Consider the following 26,836-nt stretch of genomic DNA (forward strand, 5'->3'; position numbering starts at 1 on the left):
TATCACTCTTGGTAGGGAAGCTGAGAGGTGCAGCGCCTCTGGAGGACAGTGTGGTAGTTCCACAGGCTACAGGTGGGGTTGCCATACGATCTTATAACTCTGTTGCTAGGTATATACCTGGAGGAACTGAGAGGCGGGACATGAATGGACATCTGCACACTGGTGTTTATAGTGGCAGTGTTTGTGATTGGCGATGGATGGAGGTGGCCTAAGGGTACAACAGCTGAGGAACGGAAGGGGAAACTGTGGTGTTCACATACAATGGACTCCTGAGTGGCCTCAAGAAGGAATGAAGTTGTGAGGCATGCAATTAGGTGAACGAACCTTTAGGACAGTATGTTGAGTAAAATGTCAGAAACAAAAAGACAAATATTATCACACCTCACTCATATAGCTTAATTATAATGTACAAACTCAGAGAACTGAAGTCCAGAGCATGTTTATCAGGTTGGGGCCTATTGTAAAGGGCCTTAGATTGTAAGCTTTTATATACTCACATATATTTAGGAGTTGTAACTGATAGTTCTCAATTCTGAGATACTGAGCCTATTTGTATAAAACTGTTCATTCCCCGAAGCTTCAAGTATTTATGTGACACCTGAGACTCACAGTTAGAGCACTGAAGCTATGAAAGTCAGCAGTACCCCATTCAGTAACTGTTTTAAAAGCCAAAAAGGGATCAGATTATGTCAGGAGATATGAATGAAGTTGATCTGGATAAGACTAAGGTAAATAAGAATACTAGGTAAAGGATGATATGGCTTATATTTTCAAACTTCAACCTCTGTGTGATACCAAAAGAAAAGATGTTTATTTGGTGCAAATTTTATATTTTGGATAGCATATTATCTAATTTAACTGGTATGGTCAGTTTACTTAAACACCATAATTGCATGGCATCCTAAATAGGCCATGAGATCTTCTTGGTATGTACAGGTTAGTGTGATGCTCCAATATATTCCAGAGTAGTTTGGGCAAAGAATAAAAAAGTATTTCCAAAGTGCCCTTGGGGGACTAGGGAGAAAGGAGGAAATATTCAATTTCCCTATTTGGGGAATTCCTGATATTCTTGCGAGCAGTGGGGTCAACAAATTCAATAGGTCAAGCCCTTAATCGTGGGGCTTATCCCAATGAAACTTATTCCTGTAAAGGAGAAACTAAGCCTACTGATAATTATGCCTACGAGTCTCCCCAGAGAACCACTTTTGTTGCTCAGATGTGGTCTCTCTCTCTAAGCCAAATTGGCAAGTGGATGCACTGCCCTCCCCCCCTAAGTGGGACATAACTCCCAGGGGTGTAAATCTCCCTGGCAAAGTGAGACCTGTCTCCCAGGGATGAGCTGGGACCCATCATGGGAATGAGAAAGACTTCTTGACCAAAAGGAGGAGGAGAAAATTAAAACAAAATAAATTCTCAGTGGCTGAAAGAGTTCAGAGTCTACAGGTTATCTTGGAGGTTATTCTTATGTTATTATATAGATATCCATTTTTATTTTATGGTGTATTGGAATGGATAGAGGAAGTATCTGAAACTGTTGTACTGTGTTCCAGTAGCCTTGATTTTTTGAAGAAGACTGTACAACAATACAGCTTTTACAATGCGATTGAGTGATTGTGAAAACTCTGTGTCTGAGGCTCCTTTTATCCAGGATACGGACAGATTTGTTTAAAAAAAAAAGATAAAAATAAACAAAAGAGGGAGATAAAGGGTAAAAATTGAGTAGATTGAAATACTGTGAGTCAATGAGAGGGAAGGATAAGGGGTATGGGATGTATGAGTTCTTTTTCTTCTTTTTCTTTTTCTGGAGTGATGCAAATGTTCTAAAAATTGACCATGGTGTAGAATACACAACTACGTGATGATATTGTAAGCCATTGATTGTATAATATGGTTGGACTGTACACGGGTGGATATTTCTCAATAAAAATATTTTAAAAAAGAAATAGGACCTACAAAATATATAATCACATATAACAAAACAACATTATTTAATTTTTACCACTATTTTACCGTAGTTGCTAAATTTTTACATAAATACCCAAATCCTTATATATATATATAACACACAGCAAAATACCACTATCATCTATCAGACCAGCAAAAATGTTAGAGTTTAACAAATGTCAAATGTTGGCAAGGATGTAGGACATAAGAAACTTTCATACACTTCTGGAAGGAGTGTAAAGTGGCACAACCACTTTGTGAAACAGTTTAATTTTACCTAGAAGAGCTGGAAAATATGTATATATACACATGGCCCCTAAACTCTTAGAGAACTGCATGCATGCGTGAATTAGGCAATGTGCAAAAACATTTATTAGCAGCACCGTTCATAATGGACCCAAATTAGAGACAACCAATGTCCACCAGTAGTAGAATAAATTAGTAAACTGTGATATAAACACATTATGCGATTTCATGCAGTAATGAAAATGAGTGAGCTATAACCTCTTACAAAGTCTAAGAATGAATTTTCAAAAGCATAATATTGAGTAAAAGAAGCTAGACTTTATTATTTACCATATAATTATATGAGGTTCAAAATTATTTAAATTTAAGCTGTATAAAGAAAGGCAAGTAAACGGTTACCATAAAAGTCAGGCTAGAGGTTACCGCGAAGGGGTGGCAGGTGTTCGAGACTGGGTGTTGGCAGTGTTGTATAAACTCTCCTAGGTGGTACACTTTATGAACGTTGTCCTTTTAACTAGGTGTTAGGCTAAACATATTTGTCTAATGCACTTTTCTGTATGTAGGCTATATCTCTAATTTTAAAAATTTAATCGTTTATCTTAGATGCTCTTCCCTCTTCACAGAATGAGTTGCTATCTGCTACTCTCAGTTGTGGCATTTGGACATGGACTTGGATTGTCCAAGCTGCATTGTAAAAACAGGAGTAGAAGTAATAGAAGAGGAAATTCTAGAGAAAGGGAATTGAAATTGCAAAAGCACAGGAGATATGAAAGTGGGTGAAGTTTGGGGAACTGTAACCAAGCTGTTGTGATGCAAGCAGAGTGTGGTCAAATTAGAACATGATCAAATTGGGACAAAGTTCTGTATCTGTCTAAATCCTTTTGGATGGCATCATGGATGATATTAAAACATTTACCCACATGTCTGGCACAGAGCAACCACCAATTAGAAAGGATTGACCATATTGCCAAAGCAGAGTTCTGGAAACCCCTTGCTGTATTAGGTGCTAACCCTTTAGTTACTGGGTCATGGGGAAGTCTAGAGAGATATGCAAAAGGGGAAACCAAGGCAGCTGGGGCAGGTGGCTGGGGCAGAGTGGAGGAGCACTTCAAAGGCTGGAAGCAAAAGCTATTAACAAATCAGTATAAAAATATTTCATTACTGCTGCACACACTAACTGAATCTTACCCCTGGCAAGTAATGGAGATCCCACCCAAACTAGTTTATGGAGATGAAAATAAAAGCACACGTTTTACCCTACTGAACAGAAAGTCCATAGACACAGCTGGATTCAGTCTCAGCTGGATTCTGTTCCTGAAATGGCAACATCAGGACACCATGTCACTCTACCTCTTGGCTTTGCTTTCTTCTGTGTTGACTCCATTCTCCCTGTGGTGGAAAAGATTTCCCTGCAAGTCCTTTGCACCTGTGATCTCAGAAAGGAAACTTAACAATTTCCCAATAATTCCAGCAAAAATCCCAGAGAAGCCTTTCATTGACCCGGATTGCATCACACCCTTTTCCCTAAGCAAACATTGTTTCTAGAGCATGCAGCACACTGGCCATCCCTGGATCTTGTGCTCACCCAGGGAGCCCAGAGCTGAGGTGAGAGAAGGTTCCAGAAGGAAAAATTCTGTTATCAGAAGAAGGGGGAATGGATGAGGAATAGACTAAAACAATAGTTTCCCATTACATTCTGCTCCTTAATTACCTAATATTAACATACATTTTTCTTCCCAGACATAGAATTTCAAAAGCACCTTCCATGAAACATAATGTAACTACCCCACATAAAATCATATTTTCCTCTTCCCACAGGAAGACAATCAAGAGCCTTGTCCAGTTATTGTATCCAACTTCAAAGCAAACATTTTTTTATAATATAGAAGCAAATCCTGTCAACTCTACTTTCAAAATATAGCCAGAATTTGACCATTTCTTACCATCTTAACTACTGTCAACTTATGCAAGCAACCATCATCTCTCACAGGTATTATATCAATGACCTCCTAACTGGTCCCCCATTTCTACTCTTGTCTTCCAATAGTTTGTTCTCCTCAGACAACCTCCAGACCTTAAAATCCACCCATGGCTCCTGTGGTACTCTGAGTAGGAATTATTACAATGGCTTTATATAATCTGGCCCTCACCCATCTCCCACCTTATCCCCACCACCACCACTAGTCTTCAGCTATGTTGTTCCTTAATCACTCCAAGCACACTCTTTTATCAATGTAAAAGGCTTGGAACATGTGGTTCATCGGTGCCATCTTTTCTTCAGTTCTGATTGGCCCAGCCCCAGTCACAGAAGGTGGGGCATTTGATTCATAGCTCCAGCAAGACTGCAGGCAGTGGTGCAGAGGCAATGCCACCACCACTTCCCAAAACAAAAAATAACAATAATAAAGTTAAGGCACTGCTCCAATAGAAGGCATCCTGGCAGGCAAGTACTCCCAACAAGTTGGATTTGTGTTTTCTAAAGATGGCTCCCGCTACAATGACCAATCACATAGAAAACTGAGTTTGGGGGCAGGGAGGTTGTGCCAATGGGGACCTGGACTTTTGAGTCTCACCAGTAAATTAACTAAAAGCCACTAAGTTTGCTCCAAGAGGGCCCCCACAACATGGAATAGGGTTTCCTCTTCCATCTTCACTTCTGGTGAAAGGCACACATCCTTTTCCTCCAGAGAATGTGTTTTAGGACCCAAATATCAGCAGAGGACTCTCTCCAGAAGATCACATATACTTCCCTAAGGTGGGGGTGGATATGTTTGAATCATCATCCCAGTGAGTTCAGCCAGGAAAAGTCAGGTTTGCCTGTGGACATCTGTGCGGAGAAATATCATGTCTGCCATTGACCCTTTCAAAAGACACCAGTTCTGACAACAAAACCAACAACAATGAAGCTCTATTGATATGATTTACTGGGCAGAGACAAACTTTAAAAGGGTATGCATGAGGAAGAGTCATTCTTTTTCCTGACCAGAACTAAGTTAATTGGTTATTAGAAATGTGACTGCTCCTGCTTACAGATTTAATCGCATTATAAAGCAATATAAGGGCATGTGTCTGTGTGTGTGCCTGTTGAATGACGATGCTTCAAGTAGTTAGAACAGGGAGCCCCAGAGCACTTGGAAGCCGAAGATGTCTACCAACGATCCAAGCAGAAACACTCAACTCAGTGGCTAGGCAACAGGGTGCGCTAACAAACTCTGGGTGAAAGGACAGAAGGTCTGGATCTAATTCCAGACTTCCCTAAATGACTCTCCTTGCCTGTGCCTTGGGAGTAAAGATGCCTGCCCTGCTGACACCACCAAAGAGGTTCAAAGGAGATAAAAATGCTGTGTCAGGGTTAAAGGAGAAGAAGAGCTTCGTGAAGGGTTGTCACATTCAGACCGTATAAAATTCTTCAGCAGATATGAAATATGCAAGCAAATGTGCTTAACTTCCAAGGATTCCTCCTAATGAAGAACAACAGAGCCTCTGAAATGCCAAGCGCTTTCACTGATGAAAAGGCAGAAAGACCTGAGCCATCCCTACAGAACTTCTTCTGAAAGCATTCTCTTCCCTTCCCATCCTTCTTCCTTGATCCTCCATGTCTGTTAAAACCTTGAACTATTCAAGTTAAACCCAACTGTCTACTCTCTCTGCTCCTGCTCCAGACAGCTGAAAGTTGTTGGTGAAAATTCCCCTAGCACATTGTTGCCTGGCATTGTTTTAAGTTCATGACCACAAACTTTAGATGGGCCCTAATAACCCTATTGCATTTCTCTTAATAGTTCATTTTCCCTCTCACCGAGACAATTTTATGTCTGTTCCTCTCCTCTTAAACCTACAACCCTCCCACCCCATGCTTCTTTTCATCCTTCATTTTTATTCTATCCTCCCAACATTTACTTCTGTACTCATTGCATGAGACTTCATTTCTGTCTCCCATTGTCCTCTTAAATTTTACTGAGTAGGGAAGCTATAATTCTCCTCTGAACGAAATGAAATCTTGGATTATTCTACAACTTTTCTGATTACTCTTAGGTAATAAGAAATCCATAGGTCACAAAACTCAGACTCAGCTTGGTACTGAGAATATCAGCCCTATGTAATGGTCACAGTTTCTAGTTTCATTCAAAGATCTGGTTACTTCCCATTCCAAAATCTGGAGCCTGCTGCTGGTGGGCTGCTGGCTTTCTGGAAGGGGAGGTGTACTAGTTTGAAAGTGTTGTGTACCCCAGAAAAGCCATGTCCTTTAATCCTGATTCAGTATTGTAAGGTAGAAACCCTTTTGATTAGATTATCTCCATGCGGACGTGGCACACCTAACTGTGGGTGTAGCCTTTTGGTTAGATGGACACGTGACTCTAATTATTCAAGGTGGGTCTTGATTAGTTTACTGGAGTCCTTTAAAGGGGGATGCATTTTGAAGAGACCTCAGATGCAGATGCTTGGAGAACAGTTGCTTCAGAGCCAACATGAGACCCAGACATTTGGAGAAGCAGGGCCCAGCAGATGTAGCCATATGCCTTCCCATGAGATACTAAGCAGGCCAGAACCCAAAATTGTGTCCCAGAGAAGCTAAGTGAAGGCCCACAGTTGCTTAGAGAAGAAATCACTGGAAAGAGAGACTGAAAGCAATAGAGCCCAGGAACAAAGGACAAGCAGATGTCAGCCAGGTGTCTTCCCAAGGGACAAAGGTTTCCAGATGGCATCAGCCTTTCTTGAGTGACGGTAACCTCTTGGTGCATTAATTTGTACATTTTCATGGCCTTAGAACTGTAAACTTATTACATTTGCAGCTTAATAAATTCCCTTTTTAAAAGCCGTTCCATTTCTGATATATTGAATTCCAACAGCTTAACAAACTAATACAGAAAGTGACTGACTTCATGGGATTTGGGGTTGGAGAGAGAAGGTGAGATGAAAGGTTCTAACTGGCTATCACCGTGGTAAGCTAATGCCCTACTTTCTGAACCTGGCCAACATTTAAAGATGACACTCTGGGAAAGCATATATGGGTTCATCTAAAAGCTCTCATTCCTGAGAATCTCTCACTTGTGGCCCCTTTGTTTGCAGTAATGGAACTGTCTCCAGCTCACATGCCCACTTCCTTCCACAGTCCTGAGAAACATGGTGGTCCATCTCCAGAGTCTGTCATCTTAGATCCCTTGGTCCCTCTGGGATACTCTGTTAAATGATTTCACACTGGCTCTTTTGCTCTCAGATGACCCACATCTGATCCACGGGAACACTCACATATCCTTTACCTTGACTAATTCTAGAAGGACATGTCTATCCCAATATAGCCACCTCTCCTTCATCTATACCAGCAGCTAGCCAGTCTATCTCTAGCTGTTTAATGTCAAACACTGGCCACTGTGTCTACCGTTTGAAAGGGTCATGAAGTTGGCCTAATGAAGTCCTCATCTCTAGGTTCAGATAAACAACAGGTCCCCCATCCCCAGCACCTCCTCAGTGGAGAAGGAAGTAGCCTCAAACACCATCTCCATACATGGTAGACCCTGTCATCAAAGAAATCAGCCTCAAAATCTTTCCAACTTCATCTCTAACAATCTTACTCCTTCACCCCTAGAATTTAAGAGTCCTATAACTATTTATCTGAAAAATTGCATGTTTGGACTAGCACTCACTCTCTCAGATATATTATATTTTAGTGCCTCAATTAACACTTTCAATTTAACATCCTGTTACACCTCATTGAAAGAATACAGTTAATCAGACAGGAACGTTCTCCTTTTCCCACCAGCAAATTTACAAATCTGCGTGCATCTATGAGCATATTCTCTGCGTTCCTTTCTATTAAAACATGATGAATTTCTGCTCTACTCAAAAGTCAGCCTGTCTTTACGATGATTATAGGGATACTTTATTTAAATAAGCCTATGGTTAAGCTAACTAAGATATCCATTTTTTGGTGGTTCTAAGTTTATTGTTTGTTTTCTTAAATTAAAAAATATGCAAAAAAAAGTCAGCTTGTGCCCTGGATCTCATACGTCCTCATCCACCCTACAGTTATCTCTTCTCCTTCATCATCAGTGTTTTCATCCTCATCAGCCCTCCAATATGTTCTATATCTCCCATCTTAAGACACATATACACACCCTTCTCCCTGACCCCACATTCTCCTCCCACCCCACCTATCTTTACTCCTTCTGTGCCAGTTTGAAAAGGTTAATGTACACTAGAAAAGCAATGTTTTAATCCTAATCCCATTTTGTGGAAGCAACAGTTTCATCTAATCCCTATTCAGTATTGTATATTGGAAACTTTAATTAGATCATCTCCATGGAGATGTGACTCACTCAAGAGGGGGTATTAGACTGGATTAAGTGGAGACGTGTTTCCACCCATTCCAGATGGGTCTTGATTGGTTTTACTGGAACTCTTTAAAAGAAGAAGCACTTTGGGAAAAGCTAAAGAATGACAAGAGACAAAGCCATGAGATTCTGAGAGAGGAGAACCACAAAGCAGAGAGTCCACCAGCCAGCAACTTTTGGAGATGAAGAAGGAAAACGTCTCGTGGGGAGCTGGAGAGGAAGTCAGCAGATGAAGCTGCGCTCGCCATATGCCTTTACAGATGGGAAAGAAACCCTGACCGTGTTCGCCATGTGCCTTTCCCCACTTGAGAGAGAAGTCCAGAATTTCATCAGCCTTCTTGAATCAAGGTATCTTTCCCTGGATATCTTACATTGGACATTTCTATAAACTTGTTTTAATTGGGACATTTTCTTGGCCTTACAACTATAAACTAGCAACTTAGTAAATTCCCCTTTATAAAAGCCATTCTATTTCTGGTATACTGCATTCTGGCAGCTAGCAAACTGGAACACCTTCGCAGCAAAACTTGGCTGAAGAGTTATCTAGATCCACTATCTCCACTTGATGCTTTTTTTTCTCTGTTTGTTTGGGATAGGTTCTTTTTTTTTTTTGCTTCTAATTTTTATTCTAATTTCAAAATAGAAAAAATTACAAAGATCAATGCCATAAACAAACTTCCATTTACCCTCCTCTGGGGAATAACAAATGCCAGTCCCCAAGAGCTGGCTCTAGAGTCAATTTATCTAGATTCAACTCCAGGCTCTGCCCTCTCTGTGACCTTGGGTAAATTATCTAACCTCTCCATGCCTCATCTACGAAAAAAGAGATAATAATCATACCTGCCTATTGTATTGCTGTGAATAGTAAGCAATTGAATTCAAAGACTTAGATCTGCGCCTGAAGCAGTGTAATCACTTACCGAATGTTTGCCACCATATTTGCTTCAGCTCTCTTCCCTGGTTTTGAAAATAATTCAGATGGAGTTGAGGTACCCCTTGTATCTCTTCCCAAACCAATTATTTTTTCCTCCCTTCCCAGAGGCAAACATTATCATGAATTTATCATATATATTCTTGCTGAGTTTTATGTTAGTATTACATAAATATGTTTAACAAATGATATATAATAGCTTAGGTATTTTGTAAAATTTTCATTAATTATATTATAGGTATCTTTCTGCAGCCTATTTTTACATTCAACATTACTTTTTGAGATCATTATTTATTTTAACTGTGGCTGTTTATCTTATGAATATTTCACAATTTAATAAACCATTTCTTATTGATGGCATTTACATTGTTTCAAATGTTTACCATTAGAAACAGAGTCATTCAGAATAATCTTATATACACTTGCTTGTGCATATGTATGGAAGTTCCTCAAAATGGAATCATGAGGGCCATGGTGACTCAGTGGAAGAGTTCTCACCTGCCATGCCAGAGGACCTGGGTTCAATTCTCAGTGCCTGCCCATGTGAAAAAAAAAAAAAAATGGAATCATGGGTTGTAATACGTTCCAAAGTGTTAAAACCAAATTATACCATGGGGGTGAAGAATTCCTACTTACCCACATCATCAATCACACTAAATGTTGCCAGGCATTTTAATATTTATTAAAATGATGACGTTGCCAGGCATTTTAATATTTATTGAAATGATGAAATGATAAACCATTGGCATTTTATTTACACTTTCCTGGTTCCTTTTTTTCTTATCACTTGGATTTTTTATTTTATGCTTATTGAAATAGCTCTTTTAGATTTTCTAAATATGGATTTAATTATATATTACTTCTGTGCATACATAAGAATAGTATACAAGCAAAACAAATCTTTTAGGGTATTACTAAAGCTTATTAACGGAGTTTGACTCTTCTGAATCACTTAAAAAAACATCTTTTTTGACAAATCTTCACATACATACAACCCATCCACAGTATACAATCAATGGCTCAAAATGCCCTCACATAGTTGTGCATTCATCACCATGATCATTTTTAGAACATTTGCATCACTCCAGAAAAAGAAATAAAAAGAAAAAAGGAAAAACTCATACATCCCATACCCCTTACCCCTCCCTCTCATTGATCACTAGTATTTCAATCTACCCAATTTCTGAATCACTTTTATAAAAAATTTTTTGAGATCATTGTAGATTCACATGCAGTTATAAGAGAGAATTCAGGGAACTCTCATATACCCTTCATTCAGTTTCCCCAAATGGAAATATCTTGCATAACTACAGTACAATAATAACCAGGAAACTGACACTGATACAACCCATTGGTTTTATTTAGAACCACCAGTTTTTCATGCACTCATTTGTATGTATGTGTGGCTTGTTCTGTGAAATTTTATCATAAGTGTAGATTCACCATAGTAGAGATACACCAAGAGCTACTCTTTTATAGGCAAAGCCTATATAGATTGGACTTCATCAAAATTGAACATTCTTGAGCATCAAAGGAACTTATGATGAAAATTAAAAAAACAACCTACCTGTGGAGTTCATCCAGACCCTTCATCAGAGCTGCCAACCTCACAACCTCTCCCTGCAGATTTTGGACTCTTCCATTCCCACAGATGCATAAGACATCTTTATAAATCTCATATTTACAGAAAAATAAACCTATAGAAAGAGAGAAAATAGTTGCAAACAATATGTTTGATAAGAGTTTAGCATTACAAAATATAAAGAATCCCTACAATTCAACAACAAGAAAACAAATAACCCAATTTTAAAATGGGCAAAGAACAAGCCCCAACCAAAACTATTCCAACCAATTCTAAAGAACACCTAGGGCAATATATAAGATTCTACAAAGGTTTCGTGCACTAGGGTAACTTTCCAGAAACCTACAACCTCCAGATGGGTTTCAGGATAAGCCCTGAAACCTCCAGAGACCAGCCTCTCCAGAAAATCAGTTTATTCCATCTCCCTACCCCATATTATTGACAGCCCCTTCCAACATGAAAAGGTTAGAATGGGCATAGCCCAAATACACCTGATGAGTGGGATAGAAAGATCAAAGGTAATGGTGGAGTTATACAGAGAAGGTAGGGTTTAACAAACGAGTATGATCACGAAACGAGTATGATCACAGAATCATTATATTGATATTTCTTTTAGCTTCCAGTATTTTAGAATAGCTACAAGTAAAAACCTAAAATTGTGGAATTGTAACCCATACCAAACTCTGAAATCTGTTCTACAACTAATTGTAGTGCTGTGCTTTGAAATGTATTGCTTTTTTGTATATATGTTCTTTATCACAAAAAAGAAAAAAGGCTATTATAATGATAAAAAAATATTTATTCCTTCTAGCTTCCTATATTCTGGAGCAGCTAGAAGGAAAAATCTCAGAGGATGGTATGGTAGCCCATGACAAACATGTCCTGTAACTACCTGTTGAAGAGTGCTCTGAAAATTATTGCTTTTTTTCTTTCTTTGCTCTGTATATATATTATATTATACAATTGAAAAGTTTTTAAAAATAGGCAAAGAAGATATACAAATGGCCAATAAGCATTTGAAATGATGCTCAAAATCATTAACCATTAGAGAAATGCAAACCAAAACCACAATGAGATATATCACTTCACATCCACCAGGATGGCTATTATTTTAAAATTGTTTCAATTTGCTAAAGCTGCCAGAAGGCAATATACCAGAAATGGATTGGCTTTTATACAGGGGATTTATTAAGCTACAAGTTACAATTTTAAGGCTGTGAAAATGTCCAAATTAAGGCACCAACAAGGGAATACCATCACTCAAGAAAGGAGGATCAAGTCTGGGGTTTCTCTGTCACATGGGAAGGCATATGGCAATGTCTGCTATCTTTCTCTCCAGGTTTCTGGTTTTAAAAGCCTCTCTCAACATCTCCAAGTGTCGGTGTCTGAGTTTTCTCCAAAATGTTCCCCTCTTAAAGGACTCCAGTAAGCTAATTAAGATCCACCTTGAATGGGCAGGGCCATGTCTCTCTGGAAACAATCTAATCAAAAGTCCACACCCAACAACAGATCTGCCCCTCCAAGACCAAAAGAACATGGCTTTTCTGGGGTGTGTTACAGTTTCAAACCAGCACAGAAGTATTGTTGAGGCTATCAAGAAACTGGAACTCTCATGCATTGCTGGTAGGAATACAAAATGGTGTAGTCATGGTGAAAAACAGTTTGGCAGTTTCTCAGAAAGTTAAGTATAGAACTACCATATAGTTCAGCAATTCCACTACTGGATACATACCTAAAAGAACTGAAAGCAGAGACTCAAGCAAGTATTTGTGTACCAATATTCATTGTAGCAGCATTCACAATAGCCAAGAGGAGGAAATAACCCAAAAGTCCATCAATAGATAAATGGATCAATGATATGTGATATAAACATACAACGGAATATTATTCAGCCATAAAAAGCAATGAAGTTCTGATATATGCTACAACATGGATGAGACTAGAAAACATTATACTAAGTGAAATAAGTCAGAAACAGAAGGATGTAGAGTGTATCATTGCATTTATATAAAATACATAGAATACGCAAATTCATAGAGATAGAAAATAGATTAGAGTTTACCAGGGGCATGGGAAAATTAATGCATAATGGGTACAGGATTTCTGTTTGGGATGATGGGAAAGTTCTGGAGTGGATGATGATGAGAGTAGCTCAACACTGTGATTGTGACTGATCACGCAGAATGAAATGTTTGGGAGTGGTTGAGAAGGGGACATCTATATTTTATATATGTTTCTACAACTTTAAAAAAGTAATGAACAACTAAAGAATCAATAATAATTGAATGCAATACATATGCTGGACTGGATCTAATAATGAAGGAGAAGTCTTGAAAGGACATTATTGAAACACATGAAAAAATCGGTATATAGTCTAAGTTTTATATCAATGTTAAATTAAGACAGTTAAATAAGTGAATTTTTTGTTCTAAGGAAATGTACATGGATGTATTATATGTTCAAGGAGCATGATGCATACCACATACTCTCAAATATTTAGAAATAATTGATAGATATGAATAGATAGAATGATACAGCAAATGTGGCAAAATGTTAATATTGACACATCTGGGCATCTCTGGGGTGTGTATTGGAGTTTTCTATAGATTTTGTATTATTTTTGCAACTGTCCTGTAAATTTGAAATTATTTCAAAAAGTTTAAGAAAAAAATCAAATTATTCACTTGGAAATTTACTTGTAAATTATATCTCAATTTTAAATAGAGAACTCACCACAATAGCCATGATCTAAGGATCAGTGTTTCCACTATCTGTTGATACATAACAATCCATCCCAAAACTTAGTAAGCTTAAAACAATACCCATTTTGTTTGGTCATGAATTTGTGGGTCAGGAATCTGGGCAGGGATGGGCAGTGTGGCTTTTTTGCTCTGGGTGGCATTGGCTGGGGTCACCACTAGCTGCCTCCAGATCCAAGAAAGTCATACTCACATTTTGGCATCTCTGTGTCCCTTGGCATGGTCTGTATCTCTCCCTTTGGCAAACTTGGGCTTTCCTGCCGCATGGTGATCTCAGAGTAATCAGATGCTGTACATGTTTGGCTTCCAAGAGAGTATTCCAAAAAGTGAAGGCAGAAGCCGCAAATCTCTTATGGCACAGCCTCAGAAGTTGCACATCGTCAATTCTGCCACAAAATCTAATCAGATCGTGAGGACAGTCCAGATTCGAGAGGAAGTAAAATATATACTCCACTTCTTGGTGGGATTTGGCAAAGAATTTGCAGGCATTTTTAATCCACTACAATCAGGAAGCCACAGCAAATGTTGCATATTCTACACATAAGAGTTCACCGAAATACTGGTGTAGAAAAGCCCAACATCTCCCTGATTGCGCTTGCCTGCAGCACCAGCTAAAACAGCAGGAAGACGGTTTCTGCCTCAAACCTGCTATTCAAATCTCATGCCACCACATCTAAATGGTGGAACCTAAATTCATATCCAAAACTGCATCTGCAGGAGAGTCCAGGAAATCTACTTGTTAACTTTCCTGGACCTGACAGAAAGGCGTATCAGGAGGATGTTGGAGTGGAAACGGAGTGCACCATCCTCTGTGGGATTTGGGTATCAGAAGCATTTCAGGACAGCTCAGTTTTTCTTCTTGGTTATTCTAACAGGCATGGACCAGACAGGTAGGCAGAAGGACCACTCCCTGCCGTTCACTCCCAGAAGCTTAGATACAACCATAAAAAAAGGCATTCCTGGGCGGTGCGACAGTGGCTCAGTGGCAGAATTCTCGCCTGTCTTGCTGGAGACCCAGGTTTGATTCCCGGTTCCTGCCCATGCAAAAGAGAAAAAAGGCATTCCTATTGGATGTTCATCTGCTAGGAAAGGTACCAGCTGGGATCCCCTGGTTCTAGTTAAAGGGATTACAGCTGAGGTCTGGACCCTGGGGATTTCCAAAAGAACAAAAGTCAAGCCCTAAATTTCCTTTATCCTCCTCCTAAAAAGGTTTATTTGTGAAGGTGTGTCCCTAGTGTTGGCCCATGCTGAAGCCAAGCTCCCTGGGAAGTATGGCTGATCTGGTCCCCAACACCCCTTTCCAGAGTAGGGGCCATGGGAATTCTTCTTTCTACAGCTGTCAGAAATAAGTCCACCTCCATTCAACAGTAAGTCCAGAGCAGCCCCACACTCCCTGTGCTGGTTTGAAAGGCTATGTGTCCCTTAGAAAAGCCATGTTTTAATCAAAATCCCATTTTGTAAAGGCAGAATAACCCCTATTCAACACTGTATGTTTGAATCTGTAATTAGTTCATCTCCCTGGAGATGTAATTCAATCAAGAGTGGTTGTTAACTGGATTAGGTGGAGACATGTCTCCACCCATTTGGGTGGGTCTTGATTAGTTTACTGGAATCCCATAAAAGGAGAAACATTTTGGAGAATGAGGGAGATTCTGAGAGAGCAGAGCAGAATGACATAGCCACGAGAAGCAGAGTCCACAAGCCAGTGCTTTGGAGATGAAGAAGGAAAACGCCTCCCTGGTGTGGAGGGCCAGGAGCAATCAATCAGGCCCCAGCAGGGAAAGTCCCCACAACATTGGGGCGGAATGTCCCCGAGAGTTAAACAATAACCAATGTTAGGGAACTGAGGGAACGGGATGTGTTTTGGCAACAGCTAACAGCATTCTTCTGCTTCTATGATTACACTTGCTTGCTAGCAACTGCAAACCACAACATAATTTTAGCCTTTATAAGCTCACCTTGAAAACCTCTAGGGGCTGCTCTCTGAACCTTCCTGGAAGTTTCTGAGGCAGTTGCCGGCCGGCTAATAAAGACTCCAAATTGGCTTGAAGTTTTAAATTGTGTGGTCTCTCTTTCGGCGCACCCCACAACACCTGGGAGCTTCATGAAACAGGAAGCCAGGAGAGAAAGCTAGCGGATGATCCCGTGTTTGCCACGTGCCTTTCCAGATGAGAGAAAAACCCTGACTGTGTTCGCCATGTGCCTTCTCACTTGAGAGAGAACCCTGAACTTCATCAGCCTTCTTCAGCCAAGGTATCTTTCCCTGGATGCCTTAGATTGGACATTTCTATAGACTTGTTTTAACTGGGACATTTTCTCGGCCTTAGAACTGTAAACTTGCAATTTACTAAATTCCCTTTTTAAAAACTATTCAATTTCTGGTTATTGCATTCTGGCAGTTAGCAAACTAGAACACTCCCAGGGTGCACATTCGAGATGCCAGGCCCCCAGACCCTCCCCCAGGGTCCCCAGCCACAACCACTGCCACTCAAAGGTCCTGGGAAGGTCACTCCCCTTCCTCAGGCCCCTGTCACCCATCGGAGCAGTGAGGAGGCTGGAGCGGTTGCGTCTAAGCCCTGGCAGCCCGGATGCTCTGTGATGGAGAGAGTGGGAGGCGACTCCTCTGTTCTCCTGTCAGCGTTCACTTGAGAAGACTGCACTCCAGCCCCTGCCTCTTATCTCTTTCAGAAGCTGATCCACTTGCAGACAAGAGGCAGCTTTTGTCAGTCACTGCCAATTCTGAGCATTTCCTGACCTGAAGCATTGACTTCCAGTAGAAAACCAATTTCCCTACAAAGTCTTCTCAAACTCTCTTGTCTGATCTGGCACCTTTACGTATCTACCGCTCTTGGGAGTGCGCGGGCTGGCTTGGGGTGGGCGGTGTGCCAGCCAGGCCCGCCCCAGGAGCCTTGTCAGAGATGAGGAGGTACAGGCTCAACGCCAGCCCTGGGCAGGGGAAAGGCAGTGGGAGAGGCCAAGTCCCTCGCCGCCTCGTCCCTGCACAATTGTTCCCTCCCTTCACTCCTTACAGCGACGTTCCTGCCAACCTCTACAGGCACAGCAGCCAGAGGATTTCAGAGATTAGGAAACTGAGGCCTGGAGGCATCTCCTGGGCAGCAGCAACAGCCCTGGGACTCGAATCTATAGCTCTGCAGACTCCCTATCTAACCCTCCTTCTGCAGTGGTGTTTTCATTTTTAGGAAGTTGTAGATGCTGGGAAAGGAAAGAAGCGGTGGGGGAGGCTCTGGAGTTTCCTAAGCCTGGGAGGGGACTCATTCACGAGCTCCCCCAACCCTTTCTCTATCATCACCATTGGGGAGAAAATACTGGCCAGGAGGTGAAAAAACAAAAAAACAAAAAAAACCCAACAGTCTTTTGTTTCAAAGTCCATGAACCCTGTTTCTGGGCAACGAGAGCTTCTAGTTCAAGCTCATGTATCAGAGCGGTGGAGACCGAATACCTAAGTCCAGTGACTGTGCAGGCTCCGGGCTCAGAATAGCAGCTCCAACCACCGCCTCGGAGAACAGCGCAGACCTTATGTTTCTCTGCCCCTCACACCCACACATTCCCACGTTCCTGAAGGAAGTACCACTTCTGTTGAAAAGGGGGAAAAAATGCCTTCCTTTTTATTTTTAAATTTATTTATATATTTATTTTTAATTGACATTCAGGCAAATTCACTCTTTTTGGTGTCCGGGTCTATGAGCTTTGACAACTGCATAGCCATGTAGCCAAAGTAACCCTCAAGACATTTGACAGTGCTATCACCCCAAAGGCTCCCTCCCTCGTGCTGTCCCTTCACAGCCCCCCCACCTTCCCCCACCCATGGCAATCACTAATCTGTGTTCTGCTCCTTTCAGTTTACCTTCTCCAGAATGTTGTATAAATGGAATCAGATAGGATATGCAACCTTTGGAGTCGGCTTCTTTCACCTAGCCTGACACATCTGAGATTTTCATGTGGTTGTGTATATCCACACAATTGTTTCCTAAAGGTGTGAAAATAAAACTCTGGGGGAGACTCCATGCTCAGCCATGACCCCTATCCCGTGGGAGTCTCCATTTCTGAACGCGGCTGCACCAGGAAGGTAACAGTCACACGTTGAATAAAACCAGGAATGTTGAGGCCAAGAGACAGCCGGAGGATGCATGCCTCATCTAAAGACATTCACATTGCTATAAGCGACTTTGAAGCAGGGGGGTGCCTTCCTTTCCCCGCCAAAAATAAATGTGTGGGCTGAAGTCAGGCCCTGGGACTCTGGTTTGCAACCTCTGAACTGAACTTCTGACTCAGTTTTACCACTGAGAAGCCCCAGGGTAGCTCTGTTACCTTAATGACATAGTGACACACTCAGGATGACCAGGTGTGGTAGGCTGAATCATGTCCTCCACAAAGGCATGTTCAAGGCCTGTGCCAGTTTGATAGTATTATGTACCCCAGAAAAGCCATGTTTTAATTCTTATTCAAGCTTGTGGAGGCAGCCATTTCTTTCAATCCTAATTCAATACTGTAGACTGGAAACTTTTGACTTGATTATCTCCATGAAGATGTGATATGCCCAATTGTGGGTGTGACCTTTTGATTAGATGGAGATGTGACTCTACCCATTCCAGGAGGTTCTTGATTAGTTTAGTGGAATCCTTTAAAAATGGAAATATTTTGAGAGAGTCAGAAATATTAGAAACGGCAGAGCCGATAGAAACTTCAGAGCAGAGCTGACACAGATGCCAATGCTTGGGGAACAGAGACACGGTTGTTTGGAGATGCATGGAGCCCAGCAGACATCACCATGAGATGTAAAGCAAGCCAGAACCTGGGGAGAGCCACGGGAAGCCAAGAGATGAAAGCCAGCTCTGGAGAAGCAAAGTGAGGACCCTCCACAGGAACAGAGGCGGAAAGAAATGGAACCCAGAAGCAAGGGACTAGCAGATGCCAGCCATGTGACGACCCAGCTGACAGAGGTGTTCCTGACTCATTAGCCTTCCTTAAATTAAGCTATCGTTCCCTGGATGCTTTTGTTTGGACCATTTTATAGGCTTAAAACTATAAATTTGTAACTTATTAAATTCCCCTTTCTGAAAGCTGTTCCAGCTCTAGTATATCGCATTCTGGCAGCTGGAAAACTAACAGCTAACTCCAGGTTTTGTGGGTGTGAACTTATTTGTAAATTGGATCTTCAAAGATCCTATAAGATGAAGTCTGAGTCAGTGTAGGCTTTAATTGAATACCACTGGAGCTCTTCTAAGCAAAGGAAATTTGGACTCAGAAGTCAAAGCCACAGAAAGACACAGAGGACCATATGATGAAGGCAGAGATGGACCATCAGCAAGTCACCATCAAAATGCTACAAACTTCCAAAAAGGCATGTCCTGCCAATTTCAGACTTCTTGACCCAAAACTGTGAAACAAGAAATTCCTGTTGTTTAGGTCAACTGGTGTGTAGCATTTGTTACAGCAGCCCTAGAAAACTAAGATGCCATGCGTCCTCACAGGAATATGTTGGAACACAGGGAAGCAGATTACCCTATGTGGAAATGGGATATTTTCATGGAACGTGTTTCAAGCAGGCTATAGCTGCCAGAAAGGTGGCTGAGTGAAGAGAGAATTCCCAGGAGCCCCACCCAGCTGCAACAGTCTAGCGATTTTTATCCTGCAAAACCCAAAGCCAGGAGGGTTCTTTTATGAGCAGAATCAACTTTTGGCTCTTTTCTTATGCCTGCCATATTACTTTGCCCAAGAACAACATACTCCCCCACACCTGCAGCCATGGAAAGAGGGGATGCTGGGATGTGCTGCCCAGATCTCCTCATAAGATCAAGGAACTTTTTCCTCCAGGTTCCAGGTCCCTTTCTCAGCACCGTCCTGTCTGATGGGAGCTCTTTCACCTAAGGTTATGGCATCTTCTCTCGAGGAGCCCATGGCCAATGACTGGTTGAGGTGGAGGTAGCAAAGCTTGCCTACCCTACTCTGGCATCAATGCAGGACAACTCCGAGGAGCTACAGCAGCTCCACAGCTTTCTGTGGGCTTGGCTGAGGTCTTTGTTGCAACTGCATTGGTGCCCAACTTCTCCCCCTACTCAGTCCTACTTCCCTCACATCCTTGCAGATGTTGTTTCCAAGTGCACTTCTCATGCAAATCTCCATCTCAGAGTCTGTTTCGAGGGAATCCAACCAAAGGCAAAGGGTGAATAAGCTTTAGTTAATATTACGGTCAAGTTCAACCTGCAAAATATTTATTCCACTTTTCAAACACTTTCCCATGTTGTTTCATTTGATACTCTACACAACTCAGTGAGGTGAGTAGATAATTACCCTGTTTTATATGTGAATAAAATAAAGTCCAGAAAAATAGTGTCTAATCCAAGTTCACATGGACCCTAAGTGATGAATTTGACCCTGACCCTTCAAATCCTGCTTTCTAGTTCACAACAATGGCCAGAGATTCCAGTGAGGGAGAGCATTTTATAAGGAGACGGGATGGGTAGAGGCAGGAGGAGGGTTGCCAAGTACAGCTGGGTCTCACTCAACTACAGGGCACAATGCGCAATCCTAGTCACGGAGATTTTGGTCTGTTTTATCTCTACTTTCCAGCAGATGGCAGGCAAGTGTCTTAAGAAGGGGTAGCTCTTCTTTAGCTGTAGTCATCATTTGAACTAGTGCAGAGCTGGTGGAGGTGAGTGCGGTACCTGTGACTAACTAGAGCTCAGAAGGCATGGAGGAGATGGCAGGTACTATCTTCCCCTGGGGTAAGGTGTCCTCAGAGAAAAACTTTGGTCTGTCCATCATCTCGAAATAAAGAAGGGGTCAAATCAGTGTACCCCTCTGGAAGCAGGTCATCATGTCCTTGCCCTCGACCATGGGCATGCTAAGATACAGGTCTCAACAGCTCAACATTCAAAATAACAAAAAGAACCTTCCAAGGAGAATGCAGACATCCTGTAAAGATAACATATGATTACTAGTTAAAATTATCTGGAGCAGAAATTGAAATGGAAGATTTTCTCTAAAATATAGTGGATTGAAAGCATCTCTTGAAAGTTCACTAAAATGACAGTAAAATAATTTTTAAAATGTATAAACCCTACCAAGACAAAGAAAGTGAAAGAGAAGCCACCAGCGGATGTGACTTTTTAGGAGTCTTGATTGGTAACTGGCTTAGCAAAGTGTGGAAGGCTGAATTCCAAGTGCGTGCAGAGGAAGGGATGCCAAAAGAAAGCAAGGGACTCCCTAGTCAAACCCTGGAAAGTTTCCAGGACTGGAGGCATCAGGTACCTTGGAAAGTGGGAAGCTGGGGTGAGGCTAAAAATAGGGGGACCGGTAAAAAGCTTGTATTAGGAGCAACTGGGCTTCCAGTTTGCCACCCCTCAACACAGTCTGGCTGCAAATAACAGAATTCAGTCCTGTCACTTTAAACAAAGATTGGAAAAGAAGTATGAAGGTGTTGGTTCTATGGTTGACCGCCATCAGGGCCAATGTCTCCTCAAACCTCCTGGCCTCATCTTCATGGTTGTGAGATGGTTTCCTCAGCTCTAAGCATCACATCCTCATTCAAGGCAGGAAGAAAGGGGAGAGCAGATCCAGCTGCTCTGTCCTCTCATATCACAAAAACAAATGCTTTCCCAGAAAACGTCTCTTCCCAAATTTGCTTCTGACTTTTTGGCCATTATCAAATCACATGGTCACCACTGGATTCAGGGAAATCTGAAGAGGCAAACACTTAGCTTATACAGCCTTTATAGAAGCAGGTAAGGAAAAAGAAGGTGGGGAATGAATGCAGCATGAGTGAGCTTATCGGCAGGTGTGCCTTCAAGAGTGGGTAGTTAGGTGGGTGCCGGACATCAGAGATCTTTCGTCTTGGATGGGTCAGTTTTCCGAAGGGGAATTCCCAAGTCCTCTGCCTAGTGAGAATATGCACATGGGAGCCAGAGTTCTGGCACCTACAGAAGTGGGCAACCTGGGGTCTCCTTATAGCTCCTTAGTTTCAAGATTTACTCCTGCTTCGACTCTGGTAGCTGTTCCCCTTCTGAGAGCTCAGGGATAATCTGCTAAAGGGGAAGAGCAGCCTGAGGCTAGGAGCAGAGAGGGAGCACATCTGTGGGACTACTGGCTTTCTGTTTTCAATTCCATGCAGGAGTGGGCACCTTCTAAGATGCCTCCTAGTCCCGAGTCTTCACGGGTTCTGAGAATTGAGTCAGCTTGTCCCTTTTCCTCCCACCTCAGGCATTAGCAGAGTGAAGAAAGCAGAAACACAAATCAATTACTACTCTTCCATCCACTTACCATCTTCTCTCTCATCCACCATCCATCTCCAGGCAAATGGATAAATAAAGTGTGGTTGATGCATCATACAGAACACTCCGCAGCTATCAGGAGCAAAGAACTAGCTGCCTACACCACAATATGAACAGAGCTCAAAAGCAGAGTGTCAAGGGAGAAACACAGGAAAAATAATGAAATTTCAAACAATATCCACTTGTATAAATGAAAAGCACAAACAAGCAAATGGCCAATAAGCGATGAAAAAGTGCTCAATTTCATTAGTCATCGGGGAAATGCCAATTAAAACAACAATGTGAAACCTCTGAACACCCACTCAAGTGGATAAAATGAAAATGACAAAAATACCAGGTGTTGGAGGATGCAGACAAACCAGTATTCTCATACAGTCACTGCTGACTGAGAATAAGTTGGTAGAACCACTTTGGAAACTGTTTGGCAGCATCTACTAAAGGTGAACATAATACTATGGCTCAAATAGAAACCTAGCAGAATTGCATATATATGGTCACCAACAGTCAAGTACTCGAATGTTCGTAGCAATAGTATTCGTAGCAACCCCAAAGCAGCAACTTCCCACATGCCCATTAGTAGTCAAATAATACAAACAGTCATGGTATATTCACACAATGGAATTCTAGACAGCAATGAGAATGAACTACAGCTACCAGTAGCAAATAGACGAATCTCAAAAGCAGAGTCGAGCAAAAGAAGTCAAGACACATGAATTAGTACTTTATGATTCCATTTAAATTAAGATCAAAATCAAGCAACACTAAGGTAGAGAGTTAGATGTGAGTGTAATAGTTTACCCTGGGGGGGGGGGGGGGCGTGGAGAGGCCAGGGTTAGTGAGCGGATGGTGTCATGAAAGAGACTTCTGGGTTGCTAGATTTCTTAGTCTGTGTGCTGGTTACAGGGATGTGCTTAACAAGCAAAAAAAACCTAAGCTGAACAACTTGATTTGTGCATTTGTCTATACCCTACGTTATAGTTCATTAAAAAGTAAAAAAAAATAGGCTGGGGCAGTAAAAAAAAAAAGAAAATGTATATGCACAAACAACAATGCTTCATACTTACAAAGATGCATGCATTTTTAAAGACCTGCTTCACCTGTTAGAAAGGGCACCTGTATGAGAGCAGAACGGCAGTGGAAACGGTAGAAATAGGGGGAAGAAACGTAATAATATACTACAAAAGAGAGTCTCACATGGATCCACAACAGCAATGTGCAATGAACTGAGGAATGAGCTCAACTTTGAACCTGGGGAGGGGGAAGGAAATACTAGTTTTTAAAGACCTCTGGATTGTTCCCTGGCTGCCACAAGCATGGTCCTCTTGCTGTTTTATAAATAATGAGCAAATGTAAGGGGGTCTGGTGAAGGGAAGGGAGTCACCCAGATCTTTGCAAGGACTCCTTGTAGAGAGGCACCCTGCTCTCAGACCACAGTGCATGTTGTTGTGGTTGAACTTCCAAGGGCTCAGAGCTCTGGTTCCTTTTTCCCATGGGCTTCCCCCGCTTTGGGTACACTTAGAATCTTGGGGCTAAGCTCACCTCTCCTGCTGGCAGCAGCATCTAAGCACCCGTCACTAAAGGAAGAAAGTGAAAACCCCACCTCTGGTAGATGCAGATGAAGCAGAGGGGTCAGTAACTCCCAACCCCCAGCAGTTGCCTGGCCCAATGTCGATTTAGCAAGTTTAAAATCTTCATTCAGGGGCCGGGAAGCTGGTGACAGAAGACGTGAGGGAAGGTGGAATTCCACACTATCATCCTTTCCTCCCACCTAGCAGGTGTGAACTCCCAGTTGGAGTCACCACCAAAAGGCAAGTGAAATGGGGGTCTTGGGGACCCATGTCTTGGGTTCTGGGCCTGATTTGCCCCAATGCCAGGGAGAGCGGCTTCTCTCCTTCTCCCCTCACTCTTTCCTACTTCTAATCATACCCAGAAAAGGCGGGTCCGCACCCAGGATTGAAGGGTTGGCACTGCCCGCTCTTTCCACTCAGGCCGCTAGTGGGAGCTGTCGGCCCACTTGAGGACCGTCAAGGGGCTAGAGGCCACCAACTGATCTATGGTCCATCTATCTGGCTGCCAGCCACTCCACCCCACCCAGGGCCACAGAGTCCGGTCCTGAACTTGCCTCTAGATTGGTTTTCGTATTGATTCTCCCTCCCTGGGCTGGCATCGGCCTGGGCCCTACAGACCCCCAACAGGGTACCTAATGACCCCTGGAGCCCCACATCCAGACCCTGAAGGGACAACAGCACCCACTCAGTGGCTGGTCCAAGATCCCAATAACCGAGAGTCAGGTCACAGCCTCCGAACCCTAGAAGCCAGCCCCTCGATATTCTATGAGACCCTAGAGACCTTTTGCCCTCCTGGAGCAATTTGCTTCCAGGAGCCTTGAAAATGTGGCAGAAGAGAAAGTGAAATACTGCCACAAAAGAAGACAAAGCCTGTGTATGTGTGTGTGCACGAGCATGCCTGTGCTCCTGTGACAGTCATGGGCAGTAGCGCCTGGTAGGGAGAAGTGTACCCTGTCTTCCAATGTGGGTAAAATCCTGTTCTGGTTAAACAAGCAGGAATGTTCTTGTGGGCGTGTGATCAGTTGTGCTTGTGATCAGTTGTGCTTGTCAGAGTGATGGCCTCTGTGCTCATGTGTGCACGCCGTCTCTCAGGATGTGTGCGTGCCTGTGATGGTGTCTGTGAGAGAGACAGTGCACATGTATCTATCTGAGTGTCATATGTGAGCGTCTCTGAGTTTGTCAAGGTGTAGGATGTGTGTCTCAACAGGGTGGGTGTGTGTGAGCATGTATGTCTCTGTGTCAGTTTCATGTTTGTTTCTAGATCTGGGTATGTGTATGCTATGTGTGTCGGAGTGTCAGTGCCTGTGTCACCTCTGTGTAGGTGTCTACCACTGGGAGGACTTTGGGGCTGTCTGCATGTGTCTCTCTCTGGCAGAGTGTGGTTGTGCATGAGTGTGAGTGCATCTCTGTGTCAGTGGATGTGTGTGTTTCAGTCATGTGGGTGTCCCTGAGTTTGTCAGAGTGTGTCTAAGTGTCAGTGTGTGCCAATGTGTCTGTCTGTGTCCATGTGGGTGTCTATGTGTGACACCTGTCTCAATGTCAGTGTGCTTATGTGTTTCTGGGTCTGTGCAGGTGTGTGTCAGTGTACCCGTCAGTGTATGTCGTGACAGCGTGGGTGTCTGATACTGTGTCCCCAAGTCAGTGAGGGTTTGTGTGTGTGTGTACTCTGTTGTGTAGCAGCGTGTGTGCCAATGTTTGTCGGTGTGTGTATCTGTCCACGTCCGCGTGGGCGGCTCTCTGTGGCGAAGCGTCCCTGGTCAATGTTGAGGAGGGGAGGTGGGGTGCTCCAGCGTGCGCCTGTATCTGCGTGTATCTGTCTGTCGGTCGGTGTCCGCGTGGGTAGCTGTCTGTGGCGGGGCGCCCCTGGGTCAGTGCGGGGGTGTACGCCCCGGCTGGTCCGGCGGGTTCATCCTCAGAGCGGGCGGAGCGCCACGTGCGGAGCCCGGGGCGCGTCGCTCTGGGGCGGAGCCAGCCCGGGGCCCCAAGCCCCAGGCCGAGCCCAGGCGGGGCCCGCCCCCGACCCCGCCCCCAGCCCGAGCCCGCGCCCGCGCCGCCAGCTAAGCCGGGGAGCCCGAACCCAGCCGCGGAGCCGAGACGGCGGCGGTACCCGTGGGATGCGGGGATCGCGCCCCCGGGGCCGCTGAGCCTAAGCCCAGTGCCCCAAACCCCGAGCCGTGCCCGCGCAAGCCGCAGCCGCCCACCCCGGGGCCCGGGCCGCGGGAACCAGCAGGTGAGCAAGCGCCCCCGCGCCGGGCTGCCCCGGCCGGGCCGGAGCCCCTTCCGACTGCAGCCACCCAACTTTCCGCCCCGAGGGCCGGAGCTTCCAGCCCCTGCGTGCCCCCTCCCCTGCCCCGGGTCAGCCTGGACGCTCCCTCCCCCATCAGTGCCCCCGAGGGTAGAAGGAAAGGAAAAGGGGACGCAGATCGGCCTGGCCGGAGGGGATCCTACCCCCGGGGGGCGTCTCTAGTCGCCGCGCGCCCCCTTTTCCTTCCCTTTCCTTCCGGGTTTCCCAGCGCGCTTTCGAGGGCCGGGGGAGGGGGAGCTGCGGCCCGGGCTTCCCGGCGGACCCTGGCGCAGACTCGGGAGGGTCTGGGATTGGGACCCGGATTCCCGAGGCCGGAGACCCCAAGGTCAGAGCAGCAGCTAGACGCGCAGTGAGTGTGGTTCTGTTGAGCAGGGAGCGGACCGGGTAGGGTTGGGATTGAGGGGGATGGGGCAAAACACCCTTTTTCTCGGGGCCCCGGGTGGCGTCCGTTGCAGGTGCCTTCTCTGAGGAACGAGATCTGTGCCTGTCCTGACCTGGGAGAGATCTCCTTGCTACGTGTGTTACCTATCTCTGTGCGTTCAGACCATGGAGAGATCTCGGTGTCCTCTGATGCCCTAACGCGTCCACATCTCTGCTGTCTGTGCGCACTCAAAGTATAGAGATCTCTGTGCGCTGGAATTGGGGCGGGTTTTCTGTCGTCCTGGCGCTAGCCCGAAATACATGTGTGCCTTGACGGGAGGAGGCTCTTGCCTGCTGTGTTATTGGATCGTCTTTGGTGGCGCCATGGGAGAAAGTGAAGGGGTCTAGCTTTTTCCTAGTGGCCAAGGGCTGGTGGGGTCGCCAGGGAGAAGGAGGGAAGGGGTTGTAATGCTGGAAACAAGTCCCTGGCTGTACTCCTGCCTTGCGAACACCTGTTGGAG

General features: G+C 43.8%; 1 protein-coding gene across 1 annotated transcript in view; it reads left to right on the plus strand.

The window, feature by feature from the left end:
• SCN10A (sodium voltage-gated channel alpha subunit 10) overlaps positions 1-26,117 on the plus strand; it is a 133,572-nt gene extending 107,455 nt beyond the window's left edge. The window contains 1 exon segment of the mRNA XM_077128630.1: positions 25,567-26,117. Within this exon segment, the coding sequence (XP_076984745.1) occupies positions 25,567-26,117 (551 nt within the window).
• The last annotated feature ends 719 nt before the right edge of the window (positions 26,118-26,836 follow it).

The sequence above is a fragment of the Tamandua tetradactyla genome, chromosome 15, assembly GCF_023851605.1.
Source record: "Tamandua tetradactyla isolate mTamTet1 chromosome 15, mTamTet1.pri, whole genome shotgun sequence".
NCBI classification, from domain to species: domain Eukaryota; kingdom Metazoa; phylum Chordata; class Mammalia; order Pilosa; family Myrmecophagidae; genus Tamandua; species Tamandua tetradactyla.